The sequence below is a fragment of the Herpailurus yagouaroundi genome, unplaced genomic scaffold (genome assembly GCF_014898765.1).
Source record: "Herpailurus yagouaroundi ecotype Mexico unplaced genomic scaffold, PumYag 185, whole genome shotgun sequence".
Taxonomy (NCBI): domain Eukaryota; kingdom Metazoa; phylum Chordata; class Mammalia; order Carnivora; family Felidae; genus Herpailurus; species Herpailurus yagouaroundi.
The window spans coordinates 3880880-3907125 of NW_024412416.1; the positions used below are offsets into that span (position 1 = coordinate 3880880).

General features: G+C 48.7%; 1 protein-coding gene and 1 long non-coding RNA gene across 8 annotated transcripts in view; one reads left to right on the forward strand and one right to left on the reverse strand.

The window, feature by feature from the left end:
* Positions 1 to 194: 194 nt before the first annotated feature.
* Positions 195 to 26246, reverse strand: TM6SF1 (transmembrane 6 superfamily member 1). Of its 4 annotated transcripts, XM_040493511.1 has the most exons (11): positions 25795 to 25813; positions 24536 to 24639; positions 22856 to 23438; positions 20375 to 20472; positions 15445 to 15548; positions 13675 to 13757; positions 12904 to 13025; positions 11065 to 11169; positions 9126 to 9218; positions 8359 to 8478; positions 195 to 1080 (listed from the first exon to the last, which is right to left on the reverse strand). In XM_040493511.1, the coding sequence occupies exons 3-11, from the start codon at positions 23037 to 23039 to the stop codon at positions 889 to 891; spliced, it is 1101 nt and encodes a 366-aa protein (XP_040349445.1). In that variant the 5' UTR covers positions 23040 to 23438; positions 24536 to 24639; positions 25795 to 25813; the 3' UTR covers positions 195 to 888. The 4 variants fall into 4 exon arrangements, with proteins under 4 accessions (XP_040349445.1, XP_040349447.1, XP_040349448.1 ...); XM_040493513.1 differs by lacking the exon at positions 9126 to 9218 and having other exon boundaries at positions 25795 to 26246; XM_040493514.1 differs by lacking the exons at positions 12904 to 13025; positions 13675 to 13757; positions 15445 to 15548 and having other exon boundaries at positions 25795 to 26246.
* The window catches only part of LOC121042318 (uncharacterized), a 47601-nt gene continuing 32849 nt past the window's right edge, over positions 11495 to 26246 (forward strand). For all 4 annotated transcript variants that reach the window (XR_005796106.1, XR_005796107.1, XR_005796108.1 and 1 more), the window contains exons 1-5: positions 11495 to 12849; positions 13973 to 14117; positions 18656 to 18989; positions 21067 to 21183; positions 25000 to 25184. This is a non-coding gene — a long non-coding RNA (uncharacterized LOC121042318). The remainder of the gene's footprint in view (positions 12850 to 13972; positions 14118 to 18655; positions 18990 to 21066; positions 21184 to 24999; positions 25185 to 26246) is intronic.

The following is a 26246-nucleotide window of genomic DNA, read 5'->3' on the forward strand; positions in this document are numbered from 1 at the left end:
ATATTTTACTTTAATTGTAAATTAGTGAAATGTAATCAGTTCCTCAAAAGTCCTGTTCATTGCTCACACTAAAGCATAAGGAGAATGTAGCTGACATTTTGAATTGGAACATGTAACTGACAGATTTTTAGAATAAAAATCCTAAAGACTACAAAACTGCTTTTGGAAAAAAAATACAACATGTTTCAAATTCGTTAAGATTTGTTTTCATAAAAGGCCAAAAATAATTTATTAAAAATATACACAGAAATACAATAAAAATATTTCCAGTCACCAATAAAACAGGTATTCATTAAGGGTACTGATAAAGTCACCGATCCCTCCTTAGCCATTTAGACTCACAAAAAATTTTTTATTAAAAGCAGTGTTTATAACAGCAGTGAGTAATATACTTTTCTTGGGAAAACATTTGTCAAATAACATTTTAAAATAATGTGATAATTTGCTTTTTATATTGAGGTTGACAATGATGCATATATATCTTATATGCAAAAAGTATTTCTCCTGAATGTATCTGTTGTTCTAAATTCTTTAATATGCACAGGCCATATTCACTTCTGAATAGTTTCATTTTCGTGCTCACTATTGTAGGAGCTAAATTGTATGTTTACAGTTATATTTAATATGTGCAGACAGAATATTGAAATAGATGGTCAAGTTACTCACAAATAATTTTGAACAGATTTCTTTAAACTGTTTCTCAACTTCACTTATCCTTCAAGAGAAGAAAATTTACCCACACAATACCATGTGAGAGCTCACACGTAACAGTGCGGAGCCCGAATTTGCATATTTTTAAGTATTGCTGTATGGGAAGGGAGTAAAATGGGACAGAAGATCAGTACCAGGAATAAAAGTCAGTCATCTAGAGAGGAAGAAATAATACTTTTATTCAACTTTTTCATCTGCCTTTGTTTTTATAAAGAACTCTGGTTTGTAGATACAACGATAGGCCAAGAGCTGAGGAAGAACTCCATATGCTATGTTTAATGCTAGAAAGAGGCTTTTCGCTTCTTCAGGGACTCTGTAGACATAAGCGGTTCTAGCATGAAGAGAAGCACCGATGTGAGAAAACTGAGCCTGTTGCATTTAAAAAAAAGGGGGGGAGGTCAGCATGAGCTCTGTGTTCAGTCGGATTCACAACGTGTTCTGGACGATTCATTCAGACCATGTTTCCTGTGCCCTCAAAACCAGTACTTTCAAACAATCCACAGTCTTCAGGATTTCACCGAATTCAGGACCAGTCTTAATGTAACGACTCAAAGTATACCTTCCTTAGCTTGGCTTTATCATGCCATGCAGTGCCCCTTACCCAACATTAGTGGCTCAATTTAAAAGAAAAACTGAACAAAATCTCCGTTTTGTTTTTTGTTTTTTTTCCCCCTGATTTGCATTCTGGAGATCCTAAACACTCAGGCACTCAGTTGTGGCTTACTAAGTGTGTTCGGCAAAAATGAAGGAAGTACAGAGCTTAGAAAGCAAAAATATTTTTATATAGCCATTTAAAGAGCAGCAATGGGGACCTCAGCTTCATTAATCAGTCTTTTCACCTATTCCTTGGAACAAGAGCCCAAAGCCCTTCATTACATGTTTTCTGTTTACTTCTTCACGTTTTTGTTGCTTATGCAACTTTAAAAACTACTAAGGGTTGTTTCGTCGGTAAGGTTGTTACCAACGTGGGTGAGGGTAGGCTTATGGTTGCTCTTCATAAAATGGCATGTGTACATGCAGGCGACCTCTTCATACCAAGTTCTCCTTTATTTAGTACAGCTTGTCACCATAACCTGAGACCAGTTTCCCATTTGTACTTAAGTACTTGTTCATAACATACATTCAGAATGTATCTTGTTTGATACTTTTCATAAGCACAGGGAAAAACTGTATTAGAAAAGGCTTCTGTGTGAGGATTTCCTCAGTATTCTCATTCATGTCCTTACAGAACAACCCTGCAGTGTGTGTTTTCATATCTTACTGAAATCCACGCTGTACGTGAATAAAGGACTGGAAATCTAAATATAAGAAGTGATGAATTATTAGTTCATCAGGATCAAAGTGGAAAGAAGTCACAGAATCCAAGAATGAAAAACTAAATAATTCGCTTTAAATACATACAAGCTATCTTACATTTCCTTCCGTATGAAACCAGTTTATTCTGCGAAGTGGTTAACAGACAAAATTCGGCTTTTCCATGACAAATAAAGGATGAGCTTTCACAAGTGGCACTTGTATGGATTTGTGTCCATTGCAGGTATTTTAACAGATTGCTGCTACGTCCTGGGACCTCTGGTACAGTCTCGCTACTCTCTGGAGATAAGCGGTCAGTGTGATGTGTCGCGAGGACCACAGAAATAGCCTGTGTACGCCCTCCGCCTCGTGCTCCACGAGGCTCGGCAAGGGCTCTGCCCTCAAGCACGCGTCCCCCAGACCAGGTGCCGAGCAGAGCCCAGCAGATGGGAAGCGTCCCATCTCTGGGCTCTGAAGACAAGACCTGGAGAGTCCGGGGCCTTCGAGAGGCTGCCCGGGGGGCTGCTCTTGTACAGTCCTGGGAACACGGAGCAGGAGCGTGGCCCCTGTCGTTAACCCTACTTTTCCCTAGAGCCTCTTCTGAACAGCAGTGATTTTCTGAATTAATATAACCAAACTTCTGGACTAGGGGCCAGGTTTGAACCTTGATTTTCAAAAATGTGGGTTTGGTGTCTCTATAGACACATGTACTACGTCACAAAAGTCACCACGTTCGGGGAAGTGCCGACCGTTCTTTGAGAGACTGAGTGATACGAGCAGTCGTACCTACTTGCACAGGGGAACCTGCACCAAGTCAGTGATTCCGTAGGCTCTCTTCCTGCACTGACCAGTGCAGTTAATACCTCATTTTCAAAATCAGCAAAAATCATTGGCAGCATTCCAAAATGGTCATGTCCTTAGAGTAGACTGTAAGCCCACCGGGCAGGTACTGTGTCTAATGTTTTGTGTGGCGCCTCTCGCATTGTTAGAGCTCAATAAACGTTAATCAATAATGGTCTTGTGACTGTCAAAATACAAACAGTTTCCGCAAAGCATTTCTCTATTTTTATACCTATTTCCGTAGGCCTCCTTTCTCCAGAATCCTCTAACGAGGGCCCGAGCCCAGAGCCCAGTGTCGTGCAGTTTCTAATGGGTGTGTTGCTGGTGGCCACGCCTTCCCGCTGAGTGAGCACCCAGCCACAGCTTCCTCCCCACGCACACGGTGTCCAGTGCCCGGCTTCTGAAGTTTCAGAGAAACCTCAGCCTCCCCTGAGGACAGTTTCCTTCCTAAGCACGGGGCTGCTAAGGGCCTGCACGGTGTCTCGTGGGTCCTGTTCCCGCCGGCACACAAGGCCTCCTGACGGCAGGACTCAGAGCTCAGCCGGGCACCTGGTGCTGGGTTGGTGGCTCAGTTGGCCTGGGGCTGCTGAACCGACTGTCACCCAGGGTGACAGGTGCAACCTGTAGAGCCCAGAAATGTCTGCAGAATTGAGTGATGTGAGGTGGAGTCTCTCATCATCTTTCTTATTCTAAATCTGTTTTCACCTCCAACGAATTTAAAGCTTTGACTTTTTTTTTTAAAGAAATGGATGATTGGGATGGAAAATGAGGCAATAAAGGCAAAGAACGGTTACATTTTAATAGCTCTCTTTTCTTATATTTATAGAGACAGCCTGGAAAGGATGACTAAAAAATCACAATCTCGGTTCCAGAAGGAAGAGCTGAAAGTATTATGTGTCCACCTGAGTATCACAGGCCAAAACTAATGTGAACATTGGGGCAACAGCCAGGCTATTTGGCCGATACAGCAGAAGTAGCTAATCCAGAACTGTGTTATTTTTTAGGGTTTTCTGAGCAGCACAGTCCAGTGGTTAAGAATTCTGAATCTGGAACCATACAGAGTGCCCAGTCCCAGCTGTACCACAAGCCAGCAGTATGACCCTGGGTTAGGTATGTAACCTCTCTGGCTTCCTCATCTGTAAAAGTAGGATAATAAGGGCACATTGCTGTGCCGGTGCAATGAGTTGATCTTTGTGAAGTGCTTAGGAGAGTGGCAGGTGAATTCCCTGCCCATGACCTGGGATTCTGCTTGGCTGAGAACTCAGGTGGGCTCTTCGTTTTCAGATCCCCTTGCTGACCTTCTGACAATTTTAAGACTGTCTCCACCAAAGGATAATCATGTGAAGACTTTAAACCCAAAGTCTAACCTCGATACTAATTAAAGGTGTATCGTGATGAATTACACTGGAAGCAAATTATTAAATAGGACTTGCATTAGTATCCCAGCTATCCACATGCTTCCTAAATCTTTTAGATATTTCCTAAAGGTTTCCATGGGGGGGGGGGGGGGGACAAAATTCACCTCCAGCAGAGTCAACTCTACAAACCATATTATCCACAGATAAGCTTCCAGACCCTCGTGTGAGGAGGTCCGTGGCACCCGCATGGCCAGGGAGTCTGCGCAACAAGCGGGAAGGGCCTGGCTGAAGCAGGGCTGTTGTGTTTCCATGGGTGTTGCTGGGTGCGTGACAGGCTCCCAGCCAGGCCTGCCGTGAGTCTGTCCCAGGGCTTCCTCCCAGCATCCTTGATGCTTAGGTAATAATGTCCACACATTACCGTTTAGGTACTAACATCCACAGATGGCCACAGATTAATGAATGAATCTTCTGAGCAGCACAAGGCATTTCTAGACTCCTACTGGGAATCTTCTACCAATAAGAGGAGGAGCACCAAAATCTGCAGCTCATTCTGTGCCAGGCACCGTTCTAAGCCTCTTACATGTATTATTACCTCACGTGATCCTCAGCAGCTCTATGACAAAGGTCCTGTATAATCCTAACTTTACAGAAGAGGAAACCGAGGTAGCCAAGGTCACGAGCCCATCAGTGACAGTCTGAGCAACGAGCCAGTCTGTCTCCAGAGCTCATGCTCTTAACCATCTTGACTATATTGGCTCTGATTGTTTTCTTTTAATTTCCAGTGATATTTTAGCAGAGAACAATTGTTCAGTTGCTAGAAAGTACTAATATATAAGTGGGTCTGAGCAGCCTATTTCAAACTAGATTTGCAACTTTAATCCTACGTAAGAATTTTATATGAAGAGACACTTGGGTTCTGAATAAGTCCGCACTGGAACTCTTTGGTGTAAAAAATGTGTCGTGGTTTGATTTGATTTTGTTTTCTTTTACTTTCTGATGGATATTTCAATTTCTGAAGGCAGGAGATTTGGCAGATTCCTCCATGATCTGAAGGCAGGGGCTCAATAACTAACATGTTTTTCACTGACTTGTACTGACCTAGGAATTTTTCAAAGATTTGTTTTCCTTATTAAATCACATAGACTCCTGGGAGTTCACTAGGCCTTTCAAGAAATGCAGGTTTTGATCAAGTTAGGGGGTTGGGAATGCACAAAACCCCTAAATGAGGAATAGTCGTTTTAGCAAGCTAGGGATGTTAGTCGGGGTTATGGAGGGTGTTTTCTGTGATGAATGTGTCACCCTCCCAAGGCGAGAATTCATTTCATGAGCAAGTATTGGCTAGGTAGGAAACAAATCACGTAACAAATTCAGCATTCTCATCGCGTGCACTGTTGTGTTATGATTTGTAACTGTTCCTTAGGCTGAGCTCTCTGAATATGTAAATACTAAAGCCAAGCCAAGAGTCATGGAAATGTCAGACACAACAGTTCTCGGATGACAGCATTCTACTGGGTTGGGAGAAACATCCTTCTGACATTGACAGGATCTAGTCTGTAGCCTCCAGCTGCCTTGTCCAAGTGGGCAGTGACGGATGAGCCCAAGGGCTCCCGCGAGGCCTGGGGGTCTGGCTGAAGCTGCTGACTGCGGCCTGGGGCTCTGCCACCCACACTGCCCTTCCCAGAACCACCCGGCTGGAGTCGCGGGTGCCTGTCTGCAAGCTTAGCCCTCCCCAGCAGGTACAACCCAGGGTTAGCCCTAGTGCCCCAGGTTCAAGCACCCACTTGCCCCCAAGGTATGACCTTCCCAAGCCTCTTGACTGCTGACTGCCCACGTGACTGGGCCTTGACCTACTTTTCCTGCCTCTTCCTCCACTTGTCTCCCGAGACTTGACTGGGTCCTACACCTGGCCTCCCTTTGTCAGCCTCCTAGATGATGACACCCTGTGTTCCTGCGGCGGGGGGCAGACCAAGCAAGGCACAGGACACACAGAGGAAATCCGATCGTGTCCAACCCTGAGCAAGCTGATGATCCTCGAAGAGAGGGGGCCGGTAAGAGTGAGCTGAGCGGGAGCCCTCTCCGGGAGAGCTCAGGAGAACGCAGCCAAGAAAACCCAGGCCAGGGCTCACTCTGCCCTCTGGCCTGCTGCACCCCTGCCCAGCCTGACAGCCCACAGAGCCCGCTCACGTGTGACCGCCTCCCACCCCCCCCACCCCCCCGAGGCTCTCCGGCGCCTCCGTGCCCATATGAAGTCTTGCCTTGTGCTCACTGCTTGAGCCATGCCACTACCATGGCTCGCTGCTTGCAGGAGAAGAGAGAGAACAGTAGAGAAGAAGATGGGCTTTGGGGTCAGACAGGATTCCGTGCCCCTATTCCCCTATTCTGCCTGCCGTTTAGTAACTGTGACCCAGGCGAGTAACAAGCTGTCCTCAGCCTCAGCTCTCTTAGCTTTTAAGAAATCTGCAGGGAGGATGCTGTGTGTTCACTGCACGGTTCCAGGGCACGGGCACACAGGAAGACCGCCTCTGTCTGCTTCCGTTGCAGCCGAGGTGGTGCCAGACCTGGCTGTGGAAACTCTCCCACATGATCATCTTTGCACAAGCAAGAAATAAAACTTTAGTGTGTTAAGCCACTGAGTATCTGCTACCCCGGCAGAGCGCACAGCCTGTCCCTACCCAAGTAGGTAAGTAGAGCACAGCCTGCTTTGCCTCACCCAAGTTAGAGGAGAGCTCAGACCAGTGCAGGGCAGTGGGCTGGAAGTCACTGGGGTTTGAGGGTTACTCTGGAGACAGGACCAATGACCTAGTGATGGGCTAGATGGTAGGGGTGAGGGAATGGGAAGGAGCTGCTGAAAGCGGGGGAGGATCTGTTTGCAGGCCGCAGTGGGGAGAGAGCGGGTGTAGGAGGGTCAGGAGTCCTGTTGCATTGAGACACTAACTCCGAGATAGCCGCGTGAAAACACGGAGTTTGGGATTAGGCATAGGAGTCTGGGGACAGCTGGAGCTAAAGACAGAAAATTGGAAGTCAGCTTATAGTATTGAAAGATATGGAAATAAAGACCTCTTCAGAGGTCTGCTAATAGGGTAAATCTTGGTTCTCTTCCCCCTTCAGTCCTCCAAGGAAAGAACAGGAACCCTTGCTCTGGATGCTGCATCAGCTTTTTTGATACTAATATTCTAATTCTGTAATTAAGAATTACCTCAGGGGTGTCTGGGTGGCTCAGTCAGTTAAGTGTCCAACTTCAGCTCAGGTCATGATCTCGCAGTTGATTCGTGGGTTTTAAGAAAAATTTTTTAAAGACCTCAGACTGGAAGGATTTAGCCCAAAGGATTAACCCATAAATGCCATAGCTGTTTTCCACCCTGTAAATTCTAAAGTGTTCTTCTGCCATCCCAGTTACTATAACCAGGAGCATAATTAGCCATACATGCTGACAGTTTCCAGATGAGCCTCATTCTTAGGCCAGCTTGAAAAGAGCAAGATGCAGAGAATGATTTTAAAAAGATGAATTCGTTTGTTATTGTTTTTATTTATAGTAAGGGGGGGGGAAGATAAAATCATTTAATAATTTTCTTCCTTGTTCCTAAGATCAGTTTGTTTTGCTAGTTATCTTGTAAAAATGTGCTTTGTATAATAATACAATTTCCTAGATAAAGTTATTCCAGTTCAATGAAATAAGCATTCACTCTAGGGCAGGGACTTGGCTAAGTCGCAAGAGGAAAGAATGGAACTTTCTCCAAACCCATTTCCCTAGTTCGGGATACCGTCCTGTAAGAGAATTCTGAAATCTTAACTTTAGATAGGCATCTTAAAGATAACAGCTCTCAAGTATTTTTGTTCAGAGCCTGGGGAAGGGTCCTGGAAGGCTGTGGTGGCACCTGCTGGGTATGTGACCTTGGACAAATCATGTAACCTCACTGGGCCTCAGTTTCCTCATCTGTATAACTGGATGGCACAGCAACCATCACATATCTAGTTACTGTGAGATTTAAATAAAATGCACGTGCAGAAACGTCTTCCAAAGAACCGTAAAACGAAAGGGGATGTGTCTAGTAACTATTTCCTACTCCTTAAACACCAAGCAGAGATGTTTTGCAGATACTCAACAATGACAGCCAAATCCCCAGCGAACTTTCTTAATAGAGCGTATTTTGGGTACCTGGGCTAGACCTCCAGCATGTATCAGTGTCACGTCAGGCATCCAGGAACATCCAGGAACCACTAAGCCGTAAAGCGCAATCACAAAGTAAGGGACAGAATAGAACAGGTATGCCAGCATCTGTATTGAACAGAGAAAGAACACCGTCAGCAAAGTAACAGTTAACCGCACACGACGAAAAGTACAAGAGATTGAACGTTTCTAATTCCCATCTCCTACGTGGATCCACATGCTCCCATTCTTCTTTGTTTTTCTTTTTAATGTTCATTTTTGAGAGGAAGAGAGAGAGCGGAGGAGGGGCAGAGAGAGGAGACACAGAATCCGAAGCAGGCTTCAGGCTCTGAGCTGTCAGCACAGAGCCCGATGAGGGGCTTGAACCCATGAACTGTGAGATCATGACCTGAACCCAAGTCGGATAGTTAACCAACTGAGCCACTCGGGTGCCCCCACATGTCCCCATTCTTCAAGAAAGAAAATTAACATTAGAAAAATCTGAGGCTTGGGGCGCCTGGGTGGCTCAGTCGGTTAAAGCATCCAACTTCAGCTCAGGTCAGGATCTCACAGTCCGTGAGTTTGAGCCCCACGTCAGGCTCTGTGCTGACAGCTCAGAGCCTGGAGCCTGCTTCAGATTCTGTGTCTCCCTCTCTCTCTGCCCTTCCCCTGCTCGTGTTCTGTCTCTCTCTGTCTCAAAAATAAATAAAAACATTAAAAAAATTTTTTTCTTTTAAAAAGAAAAAGAAAAATCTGAGGCTTCATAACTACTTGACCTGGATTTTAGGATAAGCAGCAGGATCCTTTAGATAGGGCTCTTGAAATTGTGTATAAAATCGGCAGAGCTCAGCTGGGCAATCCAAAGCAATCTGAGAAGAAAAACGAATTAATTATAAATTCATACTCACATCTGATTCTTATGGTTTGCTGATAAGGCTAAACGTTCCAAGTACAGCCACAAGCTGTTCAACAAAAACTGTGTGTTGTAGAAGGTCATCAGTAAAAGGGAACGAAAAGAAAGTCTACAGATCTACTCTGAGGACGTGAAGGAGAGTTAGGAGAGGAGCAGGAAATGGCTAATGCTCTGTTCTTGCTACCTTCTGAGGACTCGGCTTAAGGATCTAGACTTCAGCAGCCAAAGCACAGCTCACGCTGGATTACCAGTTTCACTTCCTGGAAATCACTAGCCCACTCTTAAGAAAAGCCCATTCGTGTTCATACCAAATTCATCTTACTGTGCTTTGCAATATTCTAAAAATAGCATCCTCCTCCCTCCAGCAAGTGCCTCAGAGTATATGGCCTTTAGGGGCAGTAAAGGATAAGGATTTAAAAGCAGAGTCCTGTGTGAAGCCACATCGTGTGTCCACTTTGAAAGGAAACACAGAACAAAGTGTCTCTGGCACATTACGGGGTCCCCTCTGAGTCACTGCCCTCATGCATCGCCCCTCCCGTCCGCAGCCATAAATGTTGTCCCACCTAGATCACATCCATGGACACAGACCAGTGGCAGAGTTGGTAAAAACGGACCCCAATTTAAAAGCCCGTCTGCCTAAGCCCCGCCCACCGAGTGTGCAAACACCCACATGCACACATTTTTCTCCTGTGTGAGAACAGCTGGGGCTCGTTTTGTTGTTCCTGTGTTTCTTTTAACCTTGGGAACGACAGCAAACTAACTAAAGAACAGTTTTGGGGGTGCCTGGCTGGCTCAGTCGGTAGAGTTTGTGACTGTTGATCTTGGGGTCGTGAGTTCACACCCCACATTGGGCATGGAGATTACTGCAGAAAAAAACCAAAAGTTTAACTGCTCTGTGGTCTGAGTAAAGCCTTGCTTCTTTGCATTTCTTCCCTGGGCCACTCCTCCCGTCAGCCAATGCTACTGCAGGAAATGTCTGCCCTCCTGATAGAGACAGCTCTTAAGACAGCCTCGCGCGCTGATCCAGCCAGCAGCACAGGACCCCAAGACAGTCAATCAGCTACAGCAGCTCACACTTGGCTCCCCAACTGTTGTGCAATGCCAGCAGCCTTAGGACAGTAACTGCCACTGACGATGCGTATAATTATCCGTATCATTCCGGCCACTTTTATTTCTTTCTGCTAAAAACAAATCACGAAACTAGGGCATCACCAAGGATCATCTATTGATAAAAAGAGTAACACCAACCGTTTCCTGAACACTTACCACGTATAGGGCCCTCTGTACGTGTTTTGATGTCTATTATCTTATTTAATCTTCAACCCAATACCATTAGGTAGGTATTGTTATTTTATAGCGAAAGGAACTGAGGTCAAGGACCCTAAGTCATTTTCTGAAGGCCATACAGCAGGTAAATAGCCAAGATTCTAACTCCTTCTAGGGACCTTCCTCAATCCCTGAGAACACAGCCTTACCGGACTCTTCAGGTATCACCCTTCCCAAAGACATTTACATCAGAATCAGAAACATTCAAACCAAAAGAATGAAACTCTAATGGCTAATTTTTCAGGCACCCTAAAACGGGGGAAGAGACCCCTGGGTGGGGCTTAATCCAGGGACCCGAAGGAGGTGGCGTCCAGGGACCAGGCAGGGGCCACCCTGGAGGGAGGAAGGCCTGGGGGTGACCCCCACAGGTGGGAGTGGCAGCAAGCAGGGTCAGGCCTCCAGGCTCTAGAAAGTCTGATTAAATATGTATTTCTCTCTTTTTTTTTTTTAATGTTACTTTGATCTGTTACACTTACCAAGCCTCTGAACAGACAGAATCCAGTTGCCAGGAGGAGACACACGACCAGCATTAAATCAAATGGTCTTCTCAGCAGGTCCTTTGCTTGCACTTCTTGAACGACCTAAAATAGAGTTTGTAACCCATGAGCAGGCCCAAAGCGCCAAGAAAGAGTCTGAGGTCTACTGAAGCAGGAGGGCTGAGATGCTGGACAGGGAGGGATTCATATCCTAAACCACTAGGCACGTAAGTTAGGAAAATCATGTTCCTCCTCTCAGCTTCCAGATTACTCATCTGTGAAATGAGGAGATTGGGCCAGGTCACCTTGAAGTTTCCTTCTAACTCTAGGAGTCCTTAAAGTTTTCTTGAGATAGCAGTTTTGTGATTATCATTATATGAGATACGGTCATTTTAAAAGTAAGGTAAACCATAAACCCATCACACTATATACGTATACATATATGTCAATTTATGTATATATACACATATATATATATACATACACCGCATTTATATTTTACAAAATTATGACTTTACGTATAAATAATTTGACATAATTTGAGTGTTCTTTTGACATTCAACATCTACCTATATTATGAGCACTTTGCCACATTATTAAAAACTCTCCTAAAACTTTTAAAATCATGTGGAAACAACATATTGTAGCCATTCTCTCACGGGTGGATATTTATGCGTTTTCACCGTTAATGTGACGTTGAACAATTCTGTACATAAGTCTTAGCATCTCTCTGATGATTTTCTGAGGGTAGGGCCTTAGACGCGGAATTTAAGGGGTTAAATATTTCAAGGCTGATAAACACTGCCAAATTGCTCTGCAGAGCGATTCTGAATTTATTCCTATCAGCACTGTGTGACCGTGTCCATTTCTCCCTGGCCACCACTGTGTTTTAACATTTAAAAAATGATCATGAACAGTTGTATGTGTCTTATGACATGAACACTCCATTGAGGCACTGACATGGAGACTTTAAAAGCAGCAGAGCCCAAGGCTATGGTTACTGCTTGCTTTTTCTTTTTGGCTACCCCCTGGTTCCTCAAAAGGATGTAAGGGAACAGAAGCCAGCAGTGCCCCAACAGGTGTCTACTTGTTTACAAATGAAGTGTTTGCAAATTACAATGGATGTTAATGAATTCTTACAGTAAATGTAAATCTTACAGTAAAATGAGTATGAGTAATCACGGTCTGATTATCTCTGGTAATTCATATTTTCATATACCATTTTGCTTAAAGAATCTTGCCTGAGGATTTAATACCTATAAAAAGGAAGAGAAACTTAGAAAGACGTTACTACCTTGGAAATGAAGACCTTAACAGAGTACCCCCCCGCCCCCAGCCAGTACTGTTTCACTTCAACCACCTTGGCTGTGAATGGGAGGGGTCTCAGAAGACGTCCTGGAGCCAGTCTCCACGTGCCTGGATCTCTTGGTAAATCACACCCTGTGGCTGTGTGTGCTACCTTGAATAGCAGCATCTCTCCAGCCTCCCCTTGGGACAGTACATGCACTGGCATCTCTGAAAGAGGGGCCCGGATGCTCAAATGCTAGGCCATAAACAGCCTCAGACAAACCACACACGCCATGCACTAATGCAGAATCTGATGGGAACAGCCGGTATGGACCAACAGCACGGCCTGGCCCACTGAAGCAGATGTCTGAAGCAGACAGAAACACCCTCCCTTGCCACTGTAACTAAGGCGTGACCAATGCACAGAATCGACACAGTCAAACCAGCTGCCCCAGATGCTCCCGTCCACGGAGGCGTGGTTCAGTGCAATCACCAGATGTGAGTGAGCCCTGTGCGCTTGGGAACAGGTTACAGTTAACGTAATAAAATCACCTTTGAGGGATAATTATAATTTTCTGACGGCTGATTATAGATTCTGAAACCAGCCCAGACAGGAAGACATGTGTATGGTATGCTTAAGAAGAAAGCAGGGCAAATGCGTGTTCCATACTTCCCTATTTAAAAGAAAGAAAGAAAAAGTCAAAAGTTTGCCACAAGCACGTGTAAACACAAGCAACATTTAGGATACCGCCCCACCTCAAGCCGTCTAAAATTGTGCTGGGGACCAGGTAATATTCTTAAATGAGACACACACAAAAAAAAACAAACAAAAAAACAGGTCAAATTAAAACTATCAGGTGCTTTTTAAGAGGCACATTCTATCCACTGTATTTTTAAAGTATATTTAATATAATGCCCTGATTTCTTGCGCATGTAAATTACCTTTTACATTAGCTTTTGAGAGCCTGCATTTTTAAATGTATTTATCGAATGTATCGAGTTACATATAATACACAAAGCTGTAGGAAGCATTTGCACACTGCCTATAGTCGCAAACACAATACTCACCCCCTCTAGATCCTATATGTCAGAAAGCCCTGATACAACATTGTCTAATTGTTCAGTGTCTACTTCCAAAAATTGCTCAAAAGCCATTTCTTAAAAAGTTAGATTAAGGAGGGGAAAAGGAAGAATTCTGCCAAACAGCGTTGTGATAAGCTTGGAATTTCTTGACTCTGTTACAACCAAGATACCTCCTCTATTTAAGAACACTCCCCATTGTTTCAGAAAAAGGAAAGTGAATTTTAAGATAAAGTTTCTTACCCACAATGTTTCCTGGCACAAAAACAACAATGCTCATGATAATAGATCCAACCCAGTAGAGGCCAATGGTTCTATAGCTTTCCCTGTAATGAAAAAATCTTGGCTTAGTGCACTTGTCTTAGAACACCCATTAGCAAAAGATGATCCATATTATTAGCGGTATCCTAACTAGTAAAGTCTATGAACCGAAACTTACTGAATCGATAGTTAAAAACCAACCCTCGGGGACCCTGGTGATCAAACTTCATTTCCACCTGTGATCTATACCATAGAACCCTCTTTGTGTCCTTTTGAATAGGAATTTCGCTTGCAACACTGGTCGTCTGTTAATCTACAGCACAATCACTGACTGTCAAAGGAAGTTTTGTAAGAAGTTCCCAGCAGGAAAGGAAAAAAAGAAAGTTCACAAAAAGAAAGGAAATGGACCCATATTTTAAATCACTGTAAGTATGAGTAATAGGATGGTAAGTGGACTTTTCATGGTGTCAGAATTTTGGCCAGAGCTCTAGAGACAAAGATAATATGTAACCCCTCCCCCGTGTTCAAAAGGAGCCACCAGACACCCCTGACCTTACCAGGCAGTGTGGACAAAAAGCTCTTTCAGCCGATAACCCTGACAGCCCACCTCCACAAGGGGCTATGAGGAATCAAAAGGAGATTATCTGAAGGGAAACAGGTGGCCGATACTGTGTTTTCTGCCTGCCCCACCTCCCAAGCCAAGTGCAGCAGATTCACAATGATTGGGATTGTCAGCAGGAGAATCTTCTTCCCCAGCAGGATGCTAACTGAGCCACAGAAACTCACCCACTCCCAGCAGCCTCCGAGCAGAGCCCAGGCATTCTCTGAAATACGTGACGTGGTCCCTGGAACTTGGGTACCTTTCATGATGAGAGAAGCCAGTGCCCAGAAAAGTCCAAAACTTAGCGGGAGCTGTCCCTGAGTTCATGACTGAGGCAGCAGGGGCATGGGGCAAGAATGCACCATTTTCTCTAACCTGGAGCCAAGGGGAGGCCCAGGAACCTAGCTGGGCTTGAAGAGATCCTACCCCAAAGGGTATGCGATCTAGATTACAGGGACCCCAATGGAAAGAAGCTGCGGGTGTACCACCAATGGCAGAGGAGTCCCACGCATTCAGCCAGAGAGAGCTCTGCTCGCTTGGATTTGCAACGCCCAGGTTCCTGTGGAAGGGTCTCCCGAGAGGCCACACGTGCTCCACGTGACAGACCTAGCATATCCTAACGGAGGGCATCAATCCCCAGAAAACTAAGTGTCACTTAAGACCCTGCCCCTCTTCCTTTAGCTCCACGTGTACGTACACACACATTCCCGGAGAGGCCAGCTGCACAGCGACTCGAGAAAGAACAAAACGAGAGGCCATACGCCCTGACCTCAGTGCAGACCCCCACGCCTCAGGGCCACACGGGAACCGGAGGTGGAGGAAAGACAGAGCTTCGAACCGAAATGAGATGGAAGTTTAAAACCAGAACGGACTGGGCTTTCACTCCAGCAAATGAGACGGTCCTTAGAACACAGTCAGTAACTTGAGCGGTCTGCCCAAGCTTGTCACCACGGCAGGGGACGATCCAGAGGGCCATGTTCAAAAGGCAGCGATGCCAAGAAAACAAAGCCACGTCTAACCTGTGTCCAAGGAGCATATGTTCATGTCCGTGTATGCCTGTCTGTGTATTTGCCCCCACATCTGTGTTTTCCTTCCGTACCCGCGTACCGGTTGCTAAGGCAAAGGCACACACAGCAGACGGACCGACTTACTCCCATGCTATGGCTGCCACCATCACCAGATACATCAAATAATGAGCAGAGCCATCCCAGTAGCAGATCATGTGCCCGTACGCCGTGTTCAGATACGGTTCACCCTAAGGAGAGATTAAGAAATGAGTCTACTTTACATACGACTCGGACATCTCCACACAGAACTCCAGACCTGTGTTTCAAGTCAAATGAAACAGCAGAACCAGCTTGTGTCTGTCTGCTAACTTGAAACTATGCAGAATCCTGTACGATTACAAATTGGTAGGCACATGAAAACACAGCTTTACCCTGGAGCCCCCAAAACTGGAGCCTGCTGCGGGATGGCCCTGAAGAATCCCCAGCCAGCGTCTGACCGGCTGGGCCAATGCCCATGGATGGCGATACAAGACAGACAGCCTCATGGACAATCCGCTAACGCACTGAGGCCAAGTCAAAAATGAGACTCAGGGCGCTTAGCTCTGGCCAGAGGACGGTGGCCAGAGGAGACCCTGCTCACCAGAGCCACCGGCCGACCTTCCCGATTCACCTACGTGCTCATCCCCAGGCTTGCATGAGTGAGGACGAGGAAGGCACTCGGACACATGGACAGACAGACGGGCACCCAACCGCCCTATGGGAGAGACCACGATTGACTCCATTTTACAGATGAAACAGCGCCAAGGGGTTGTGAGACCAGCCTAAGGTCACACAGTTGACATCTAGCACAGAGCATACTGTCAAGAAAAGCCATACTTCTCCTGAGGATTTTTTCATTTTATAGCCATGAGATCCCATGACGAGCGACATGTCGTGCTCCCAGAGGGCTACCACAAGATCACTGTCCGATTTGCATGGGTTTTTCGTTTCCTTCTGAGTCTCGTGTTCCTTTCTTCTCTCTCCCACGTCCATGCCATCCTGCCTTGTTTCTGGCCTGTCTTCCTAAGATGCCCTCAGTCCTTTCTGCGGCCAGAACAGTCAGATCAGCCAGCCAGGAGGGGCCCCTCCGAAGCGTGGTGTGCCCGGGGCAGGGCCTGCCCGGTCCTCTCTCCCCGCAAGCGAGATGGAATGAGAACTAGCGAGGAGGCAGAAATAACACAGCAGCTGGACTTCTGTGCCCACGCCTGACGCACATCTTTTCTCCCTGACATGCTTCGACTGAACAATCCAATCTGATTTCATGACTTTAATTGTTCATGCCTACACATCGGGCTCTCGGAGCCGGTGCTGGCTCCCCTGGTGGCTTCATGGACACTTTTTTTTCTTAATTAAAAAAAATTTTTTTTAAGGTTTATTCGTTTTACAGAGACAGAACACGAGGGGAGGAGGGGCAAAGAGAGAGGGAGACACAGAATCCGAAGCAGGCTCCAGGCTCCCAGCTGTCAGCACAGAGCCTGACACGGGGCTCGAACCCACAAACCGTGAGATCATGACCTCAGCTGAAGTCAGAGGCTTAACCGACTGAGCCCCCAGGTGCCCCAGGACATTTGTAACTAGATGCCCCACGGGCCCTTCAGAGTTTTCACGCATCAGCTTCTGCCCTCAATTGAGCCTCAGCTGGCTTCTCTTTTTTTTCTTTAAGTTTATTTATTTTGAGAGACACAGAGAGAGCGAGCCAGCAGGGGGTGGGGCAGAGAGAGAGAGAGAATCCCAAGCATGCTCCTCACTGTCGGCACAGAGCCCGACGCAGGGCTCGATCTCACAAACTGTGAGATATGATCTGAGCGGAGATCAAGAGGCTGATGCTCAATTGAGCGCCCATCCCCCTCCCCCTCCCTGCCCCCACCCCCATCCCTGTGCCCCCGAGGCCTCTATCTTAAGGATGACACCACCCTGTCTGCCCAGCTCAAAGCCGCGGGGTCCTGTTTCCACCCCTCTCTCTCCTATGCAGTGTGTGGGCACGTCCTTTCATTTCTGTTTATGAGGTCACCACGGGCCACCCTCCCTCCGGTTCAAACCCTCCCTGCCCCTCACTCAGCCATTCCCAAACGGTCCCTCTAGCTGCCTGCTCTCCTTCCAATCCACCTGCCAAATGAAGAGTCATTAGCTCTTAACACATTGCTCTTCTGTTCCAAAGCCTTCCAGAGCAAGCTTCCGCCTGCGGGACCAGGCCCGCCTCCTGTATCTGGCAGCCGGGTGCCCAGAACCTGGCCCTGCCCACCTTCCCACAGTGACACCGGCCCACCTTCTCACACCCCGTCTGCCTCAGGGCTCACCACCCTCAGCAGCTCGACCTCCGGGCCCTCTCAGCAGCCACTTTCTCCCCAAAACCTGCCCCCTCTGGACCCAGTGGCCCCAGGCTCCCCAGGCTTCCCTTCGGCATCTCGGCCTGTCCCTTTGCAGTTTGCTTCAGGGGGGCTCTTCTGGCCACGGCCTCCCATATTCTACCCTCCGGCATCTCCTCTCTCCCCACTTCTTCCGAGCAGGCTCCCACTGAGATGGCCCCCAAATCTCTCCGCCAGGAATGTTCCTCAGCGCTCAAGCCCTGCCAACCAGAACATCTGCCGGATGTCTCTCAACCACCCAAAACTCCACACGTCCCCAGATGAACTCAGCATCATCCCTGCAAACCTGCACCCCAGGCTGACTGTGGGGAGACACCTGCTGTTTCTCACCTCCAAGCTTTCGCTCAAGCTGTCCCTTCCCCTCGGAATGCCCTCCACCCCCGCCCCACCCCAGTCCATCTGGAAAATGTTTATCATCCACTGTCATTGCCATTTAAAAAAATGCTAGGGGCTCCTGGGTGGCTCAGTCAATTAAGCGTCTGACTTAGGCTCATGATCTCACAGTCCATGGGTTCGGGCCCCCCATTGGGCTCTGTGCTGAGATCAGAGCCCGGAGCCTGCTTCAGATCCTGTGTCTCCCTCTCTCTCTGCCCCTCCTGCTGCTCATGCTTGGTCTCTCAAAAATAAACATTAAAATTTTTTTTTAAAAAATGCTAGAGCAGTATCACAAATTCGATGGGGACTCCCCTGACTGCTTCCGGACTTAGTTCTTCCTCTGTGCACAGGTAACACCTTGTTCTACTGCCTTTTGCTTCATTGTGCATCGCAGACACTGAGTTGTTGGTCTTGTGTTTTTTGTTTTTTGTTTTTTTACGAATTAAAGCTCTGTGGCCACCCTCCATCAGGCAAGTCTCATGGGGCCATTTTTCCAACCGCATTTGCTCACTTTGTGTCTCTGTGTCACATTTTAGTAATTCCGGCAATATTTCAAACTTTGTCATTCCTGGCAGAGTTGCTACGGTGATCTGTGACCGGTGATCTTTGCTGTTACTATTGTGACTGTTCTGAGGCCCCACGAACCACACCCACACAAGATGGTGAACTTAGCAACTGCTGGGTGTGTTTGACTGCTGCACCTCCCTGCACAGCATCTTCCTGTCCTCGGCAAACGTCACTGTCGTCTTATCCTAGGAAACGGCCACGGCCACCCCCACCTTCAGCGACCACCGCCCTGATCAGTCAGCAGCCACCAACATGGAGGCAAAGACCCTCCACCAGCAGATGACTCACCGAGACCTTCGACAGTGGTTGGCAGTTTTTGCAATAAAGCATTTTAATATTAAGGTATGTATGCTTTTTGGACCTAATGCTATTGCACACTTAACAGACTACAGTGTAGTGTAAACATAACTTTTTTCTAATGTTTATTTATTTATTTTTGGGAGACAGAGCGCAAGCAGGGGAGGGACAGAGAAGGAGACACAGAATCCGAAGCAGGCTCCGGGCTCCGAGCTGTCAGCACAGAGCCCGACGCGGGGCTGGAACCCACGAGCTGTGAGGTCGTGACCCGAGCTGAGGTCGGATGTTTATCTGACTGAGCCACCGGGCGCCCCATAAACATAACTTTCACATGCACTGGGAAACCAAAACATCCATGTGAGGTGCTCTGTCATGATACTTGCTTTAACGCAGCAGTCTGGGACCGAACCCGTGATATCTCATAGGTGTGCCCACACGGTGTGCCCAGTGTGTGCCTCCATCACTGCTCCTAGGACAGCTAGGACTTGTCTCCACTTGAGACAGCTCCTGGCGGGAGAAAGCAGGTCTCGTGACCCCACAGTCTACTCCGGCTACTGTCTTTAGAAGTAAATTCCTCCGGTTCGCCCCTCTGGGCTTAATAACACCTGCATACTTCCAAAAGCAGGAGGCAGGATGTCTTACTTTCCCATCACCCCCAACTCATCCTTGGGTCCCGCTCACTCCAAAGACTCCGGTTCTCTGAAGTTCGTCCCTCCTCCCTACCTCCTGTGCTTGGCCACCCGCCTGCCCTCACTGGCCCTGCAAAAGCCTCCCCTTCGAGCCCATCCTTCCTAGAGCTGACTGCATCGCTCCCTGGCTCAAAATCTTCCCTCGAGTGTGAGATAAAGTCCAAACCCCCTTAGCTTGCAGACGAAGCTCTCCATTATTTGAAACACAGACGAAGGCGAAACTTTGAGCTCTGCTCCTTCCTTATTTCCTGCGTGACCTTGAGCAAGTGACCTAAGCTCTCTGGGGCCGGATTCGTCCACCGTAACACAGGGAGGAGGATTAGGTGTCTCAAGTGCCGGGCAGCACTAGCACATGACGACGGGGAGGGAAGGATGGTCATCGCAATCAAGTGGCTTCCGTAAGTGCCGTGGTGGTCGCCACTTTCCACATGTAAGACCAGCCTGAGCTTTTGGCCGTAGTAATGGTTTCACAGTAACAGACACCAAACACTGAATTCACTTGGAGGATCTCATTCCTGGAAAAGGGGAGTGGAGTGGGTGTGAGGGAACAGGTGTACGGCCGAACTCTGGAGAGGAGTGCCCCCCGCTTTGCACGTGAGTAAACCCGCTGCGTCCGTGGCAGTGAGCGATGCCACGGACCGTGCCTGCTTACACCAAACGGAGGGATTTCGTCTCTGAGCCCCATGGCTGAGGCTGCTGACCGTCTGGCGTCAGGCTTACGGTTGCTAAGCGATGCCATACCTCTCTCAAGTAGTGCGTCACAAACCCGTCAATGATTCCGTCCTGTTCCAGTGCTATGATGAGGTTCACCACACTGGTAAATCCGAACACTGCATACACTAGAGCAAAGAAAGCGAGAGTTTCCTTTTTAATTAAAAAAAAATTTTTTTTAAGTAACCTCTACCCCCAACCTGGGGCTCAAACCCACAACCCTGAGATCAAGAGTCGCACGCTCCACTGACTGAGCCAGCCAGGTGCCCCGAGAAAGCAGTAGTTTAAAAAGCAGTAGGTCAGGAGGGGGCGCCTGGGTGGCTCAGTTAAGCATCTGACTCTTGATTTTGGCTCAGGTCACGATCTCATGGTTGTGGGTTCGAGCCCTGCATCCGGGCTCTCTGCTGACAGTGCAGAGCCTGCTTGGGGTTCTGTCTCTCCCTGGCTCTCTGACCATGCCCCGCCCCTAAAAAATAAATAAATAAACATTAAATTAAAAAAACAAAAAGCAGTAGGTCAGGAGACAATGACTAAGAGCTTGGCATTCACCAGTAACAGTGACTTGTTTTTAATGTGACTGTGGACACTCATCATGGGCTAACAGAAGGTCCCTCCTGCACACACATTGGTACCTTTGCCTGTGTCACTGCCCAAGTGCCCTGTCCAAGGAGACACCCGCCAGGGGGACAGAATGACAAACTCACCTGCTAACTGTCCCACAGGATTCTACCAGGCCCCCCCATCCGTCCTCCGCTCCCTACAAGTGGCTGCCCAGGACCCCATCTGCACAGAGGGAACAAAACCAGTAACCAGTGGCCAAGAATAGAGGTGACCACGAGGTGGGTATGTTTACAATAATGACTCAGGGGCACCTGGGTGGCTCAGTCAGTTAAGTGTCCGACTCCAGCTCAGGTCATGATCTCATGGTTCATGGGTTCGAGCCCCACATCGGGCTCTGCTGACAGCTCGGAGCCTGGGGTCTGCTTCAGATTCTGTGTCTCCCTCTCTCTCTCTCTCTCTCTCTCTCTCTCTCTGCCCTTCCGCTGCTTGTCTTCTGTCTCTTTCTCAAAAATAAATAAACATTGGAAAATAAAAAAAATAAAACAGAAGCCATGAAAAAGTAAGTGGGGAGGAGAGTGGCAGAGGTTAATTCACAGAGAGGGGAAGCTGGCCTTGCCGAGTCTGCAGCTGGGGCCACGGGGTTCACATTCTCACTGGGAGCGGAAGGCCCACGGCTGCCCTGCCGTGCACACCCTGCCTCCCTGTGCCTCCCAGGCCTGTGGTCCAGGCCTGGTAGTCTGGGATCAGCCATCAGTGATCAGTCACCATATGTCTCCCAGGAAAGGAAGCATTTAGCGTCTGATCACTGGACAGTTCCACCCTCGCTGAAGCTGACAGGAGCATCAGATGCTGGGTCACAGGTGGTAAGCACCCGCCCTGAGGCTTCCGTGTGCTCAAGGCTGTGACAGAGACAAAGAGAGAGGGCCGAGGGTGTGGGAGCAAGGGTGCTCAACCCTGGGGAGTCGGGACAGACACAAGTCAGCTAAGTATGGGCACCACAGAGTGGCGGGGGGCCGGCGGGGGGAAGATGGCAGCAGGAGACCTGTCTAGAAAGGTGGACCAGGGCCAGAGCAAAGGCAGGTAGTGTGGGGCAGGAGAAGATGTGGGCCTTGAACTGGGACAGGTCCAGCTAATCTACTGAATGGCTATCCAATCTTAGGCAAGTTGCATCATTTACCTAAACTTCACAGTTTTTCAAAAAAAATTTTTAATGTTTATTTTAGAGAGAGAGAAAGAAAGAGAGAGAGACAAAGTGCGAGTGGGGAAGGGGCAGAGAAAGAGTGAGACACAGAATCCAAAGCAGGCTCCAGGCTCCAAGCTGTCAGTGCAGAGCCCAACATGGGGCTCGAACTCACGAACCGTGAGATCATGACCTGAGCCGAAGTCGGATGCTTAACCGACTGAGCCACCCAGGCGCCCCCAACTTTAGGGTTTTTTATACGCAAGCTGGGAGAAATTAGTTACTCCCAATTCTTCTTTGCCTCCCCACCTTTGCCAAGATCCACTGCGGGCAGAGAATATGCCCCATGCCATTGGTGATAGACTCAGCCACATGACTTGCTGTGGCCAGTGGAACGTGTGGCCAGTGGAACTGACAATGGCCAACTCCAAGTCTCCTCTGCCAGGAGGAGGGCACACCTTGGGGAGCTACTGGTCCAAGAGCAAGGAGACACATGACACAGCCCTGAATCTGACCCACAGCCTGAAGCACAGCATTCTGGCCAACCCGTGAGGAAGGAAAATAGATGTTTATAGCCAAGACATGGAAACACCCTACGTGTCCATTGATGGATGAATGGATAAAGAAGATACACAGACACAATGGAATCTTGGCCATAAAAAAAAGAAGGAAATCCTGCCATTGGCAACAACATAAATGGATTTCGAGGGCATTGTCCTAAGTGAAGTAAGTTATCTGGAGAAAGACAAATACCGTATGACCTCACTTACATGCGGAATCTAGAAAAGCTGAGTTCTCAGAAACAGAGCTTGGAACGGTGGTTGCCGGGGCTGGTGAGTGGGGGAAACGGGAGGATGCCAGCCAAACAAACTTCCGGGGGTAAGACGAGTGAGTTTCGGTATCTGACTTGCCGCGTGGTGACCGTGGTCGACGACACCGCGCCGCATGCTTCATGTTCCCACCGCGCACCAGAGACGGGTGATTACGGGAGGTGAAGGACCTTACTGAAGGCAAGCGACCTGGTCGTGGTCACCGTCTCCCAGCGTATGCGCGCATCGCGTCATACGAGCCTCCGTCTCACACTCGCACAAGGTCACCTGTCAGTTGCATCTCAGCAAAGCGGGGGGAGTATGGAAAGTGCGTGCCGCTGCTACAGGGAGCTGGGGCCTGGGGGGTGTCTGACACGCAGCCTGGCTACAGCAGACACTGAATGAGTAAACGCCCAGCAAAGTTCCCGGCAGGGGAAGCGCTTGAAGGCGGTAACGGCTCGGGCCACAAAGGTCACGGGCTTTGGGGTCAATGCCGGTCTCAGGATGCGACCGTGACCTCGTTTCTCAGCTTCTTAATCTGTAACTGGAGGGTATTTGTTGTAAGCATTAAATAAAACACTCCTGGGGCACCTGGGTGGTTCAGTCGGTTGGATGTCCGACTTCAGCTCAGGTCATGATCTCGCGGTCCGTGGGTTCGAGCCCCACGTCAGGCTCTGGGCTGATGACTCCGAGCCTGGAGACCGTTTCAGATTCTGTGTCTCCCTCTCTCTGACCCTCCCCCGTTCATGCTCTGTCTCTCTCTGTCTCAAAAATGAATAAATGTTAAAAAAAAAATTTTTTTAATAAATAAATAAAACACTCCTGCTGCAGTGGCCACGACCAGGCACACTTTTTTTTTTTAACGTTTTATTTATTTTTGAGACAGAGAGAGAGACAGAGCATGAACGGGGGAGGGTCAGAGAGAGGGAGACACAGAATCTGAAACAGGCTTCAGGCTCTGAGCTGTCAGCACAGAGCCCGACGTGGGGCTCGAACTCCCGGACCGCAAGATCATGACCTGAGCCAAAGTCGGACGCTTAACTGACTGAGCCACCCAGGCGCCCCCAGGCACACTCTTAAGTGCTTAATCAGTGGTGTTTTTATTTATTTAATGCACGTGTGTATTTTTCAGGCACTGTTATAAGTATTTTACAAATATTGTTTAATGTTTGCACCGGCCCTCCGTGGTAAGTGCTGTTAGTTTCCTCATTATACAAACGTGCAGACCGAGCCACTGTACTTGGACAGCTAAGTTCCACACCAGGTGAAGCTGTTTGCCAGAGGGCCAGAGGTGCAGGAAGGAGAGTGGAGATCAGAGGTCAGAGGTCAGAGCACGGCTGGGGTTGGGGTGAGGAACAGAGGGGCATCCTGCCTGGCTGTCCCTGGCAGTGACCTTCCGCCCTGATCTCAGCTGGGAAAGGGTGGGGTCCACAGCCCGGAGGAGGCGTTAGTTTGGAGGGGAGGAGGGAGGACTGTGTGGCCCTGAACTACTCCTACGCTTCCTACCACATTACCAGCGGGCTCAGGGCATTGGAGGCAGACTTCTTGTTCATAGAAGAAACATAATGCAGGCAAAAGTCAAGTGTTGTGCTGTTGAGTGGACCCCAACAGTTCCCGTCCCACGGGCCCGTGGACACGTACCATAGAACAGCGGGTCCCGGGGTGGTTTTCTTTTGACGAGGACACGAGCCAGCAGGGCTACCAGGAGCAGGATGAGGGCAGCAACCCCTACGATTGTCCAGGAACTGCAACAACCGGGACAGGGAGGTGGTCACTTATCGAAATAAATACATGAGTGTGTGGAATTTCCTGGCTGTTGATCGCGTTTGCTCCCACCTCTGCCTCTGCCTACAGCTCTAGTGCTGTGGGCTTCCTGACGTCTTTCTGCAGCACGTTGGCCCCTCCCCGGCCACCCATGTGACTTTCAGGGACTGGAGCTACCAGGTTCTCACTCGTCCCATGCTGCCCACCTGCATAGCACCCTCCCCCCTATCCGATCCCAGGCCCCCCCCCCCCCCGCAGATGGCCTCTGCCTACCCGCCTCCCCAAACCCTGCTCTCCGGGGACGGACGTGCCTAACCACCGAATCCCACCACCTCCCTCAGGGCCGGCCAGAAACCCTCAGACTGAGCTCCAGGGAGCCACGGGAGTCACAACTGCACAGACCTTTCAGGAGGACAAGGAAGGAGGGCCAGGTGGAAGTGTGTGGCCCGACCTGCGGCCAGAGTGAAGCCAGCTCCCTACACCCAAGGCCAGCAAGCCGGCGTCCACCCCACACCCGGGAGCTAAGGTGAGGCGAGGCTGGGCACAGGGAAAGGGCACGGCGCCGAGGACGCCAGAAGCCAAGCCGCCTTCCCCATGGGGCAGCACTAGGGCGTAAGGCTGGGCCCAGTCACCGGTCAAGGCCCCTGCACTCTGGCCCCTACGCAGCCACTGCCCAACTGTGCAGCTGTGCCAAAGCCATGCTGTGTCATCACCTGTTCATGAACTAATTTTAAACCTATTAAGGATAAAATGTATTATGCACCCCTATGTACCAGGCATGGTGGATGCATGGAGGAGGTCCCTGTCTCCACGGAGGGTCCCATCTGAATGAGCTCTGAGCTCTCTCGCCCAGGAGGTCACCTCTAGTCCTACACACAGATGCTCTCTCTCACCTCCAGCACCAACTGGGCTTGCAGTTATAGACAAAACTATTGCCTGGCCCTCTCTTATAGCCTGCTACACCAGCGCCCCCTCAACAGCCCTCGAGAGCTCCCACAGGCACCACTCCTCAGCTGAAATCCCTCCACACTACTCCAGCCCAACAGGAGAACTTCTGGGTAACCTTTGCCATTGCCCCTGAGACTTCTGGAAAGTACCTTTCTCAGTCACAGGCTCCACAACCCAATAAGACCTACCAGTAACTGAAGGACAAACTCCTGCTGAAGTTCGCTCCACACACCTGTAGCTGGCTGGAATGGGTGTTAGGCACCAGTCAGAAATCTGCCCCCAATGTAAGAGAGGTCAGTCGGGAAGTGGGAAGTGATCCATCCAACCTTCAGGTAGATGGGCCCCAAGGAGACTGGTTGCAGGGGCAGGAGAGCGGTATCCTCAGCACCTGGCCCCAGACCCCACAAAGAGTCAGGGAATGGACACTGGGCATCAGCATAGCCCAACCTTGACCTGCAGAATCTGAATACTTTGGAGTGGGGCATGAGAATATGCCACAAAGTCTGCCTGGGGACTTCTGCTAGGGTATACAAGAATTGATAGATAGATGAGGGAGGGAGAGAGGGGGAGAGTAAGCCAGGAAAGAGAAATAAATGGATGGATCGATGGATGGATGGGTGGATGGATGGATGGAAGGAAG

Excerpts from the sequence above, each read along its gene's own strand:
- TM6SF1 (XM_040493511.1), bottom strand. The coding sequence starts at position 23,039 with ATGAAGCATGCGGCGCGGTGTCGTCGACCACGGTCACCACGCGGCAAG. Across the intron at positions 11,170-12,903 it reads ATTATAATTATCCCTCAAAG|GTCGTTCAAGAAGTGCAAGC; the intron begins GTGATTTTATTA and ends ACTCTATTTTAG. Across the intron at positions 8,479-9,125 it reads CTGCTTATCCTAAAATCCAG|ATGCTGGCATACCTGTTCTA; the intron begins GTCAAGTAGTTA and ends TGTTCAATACAG.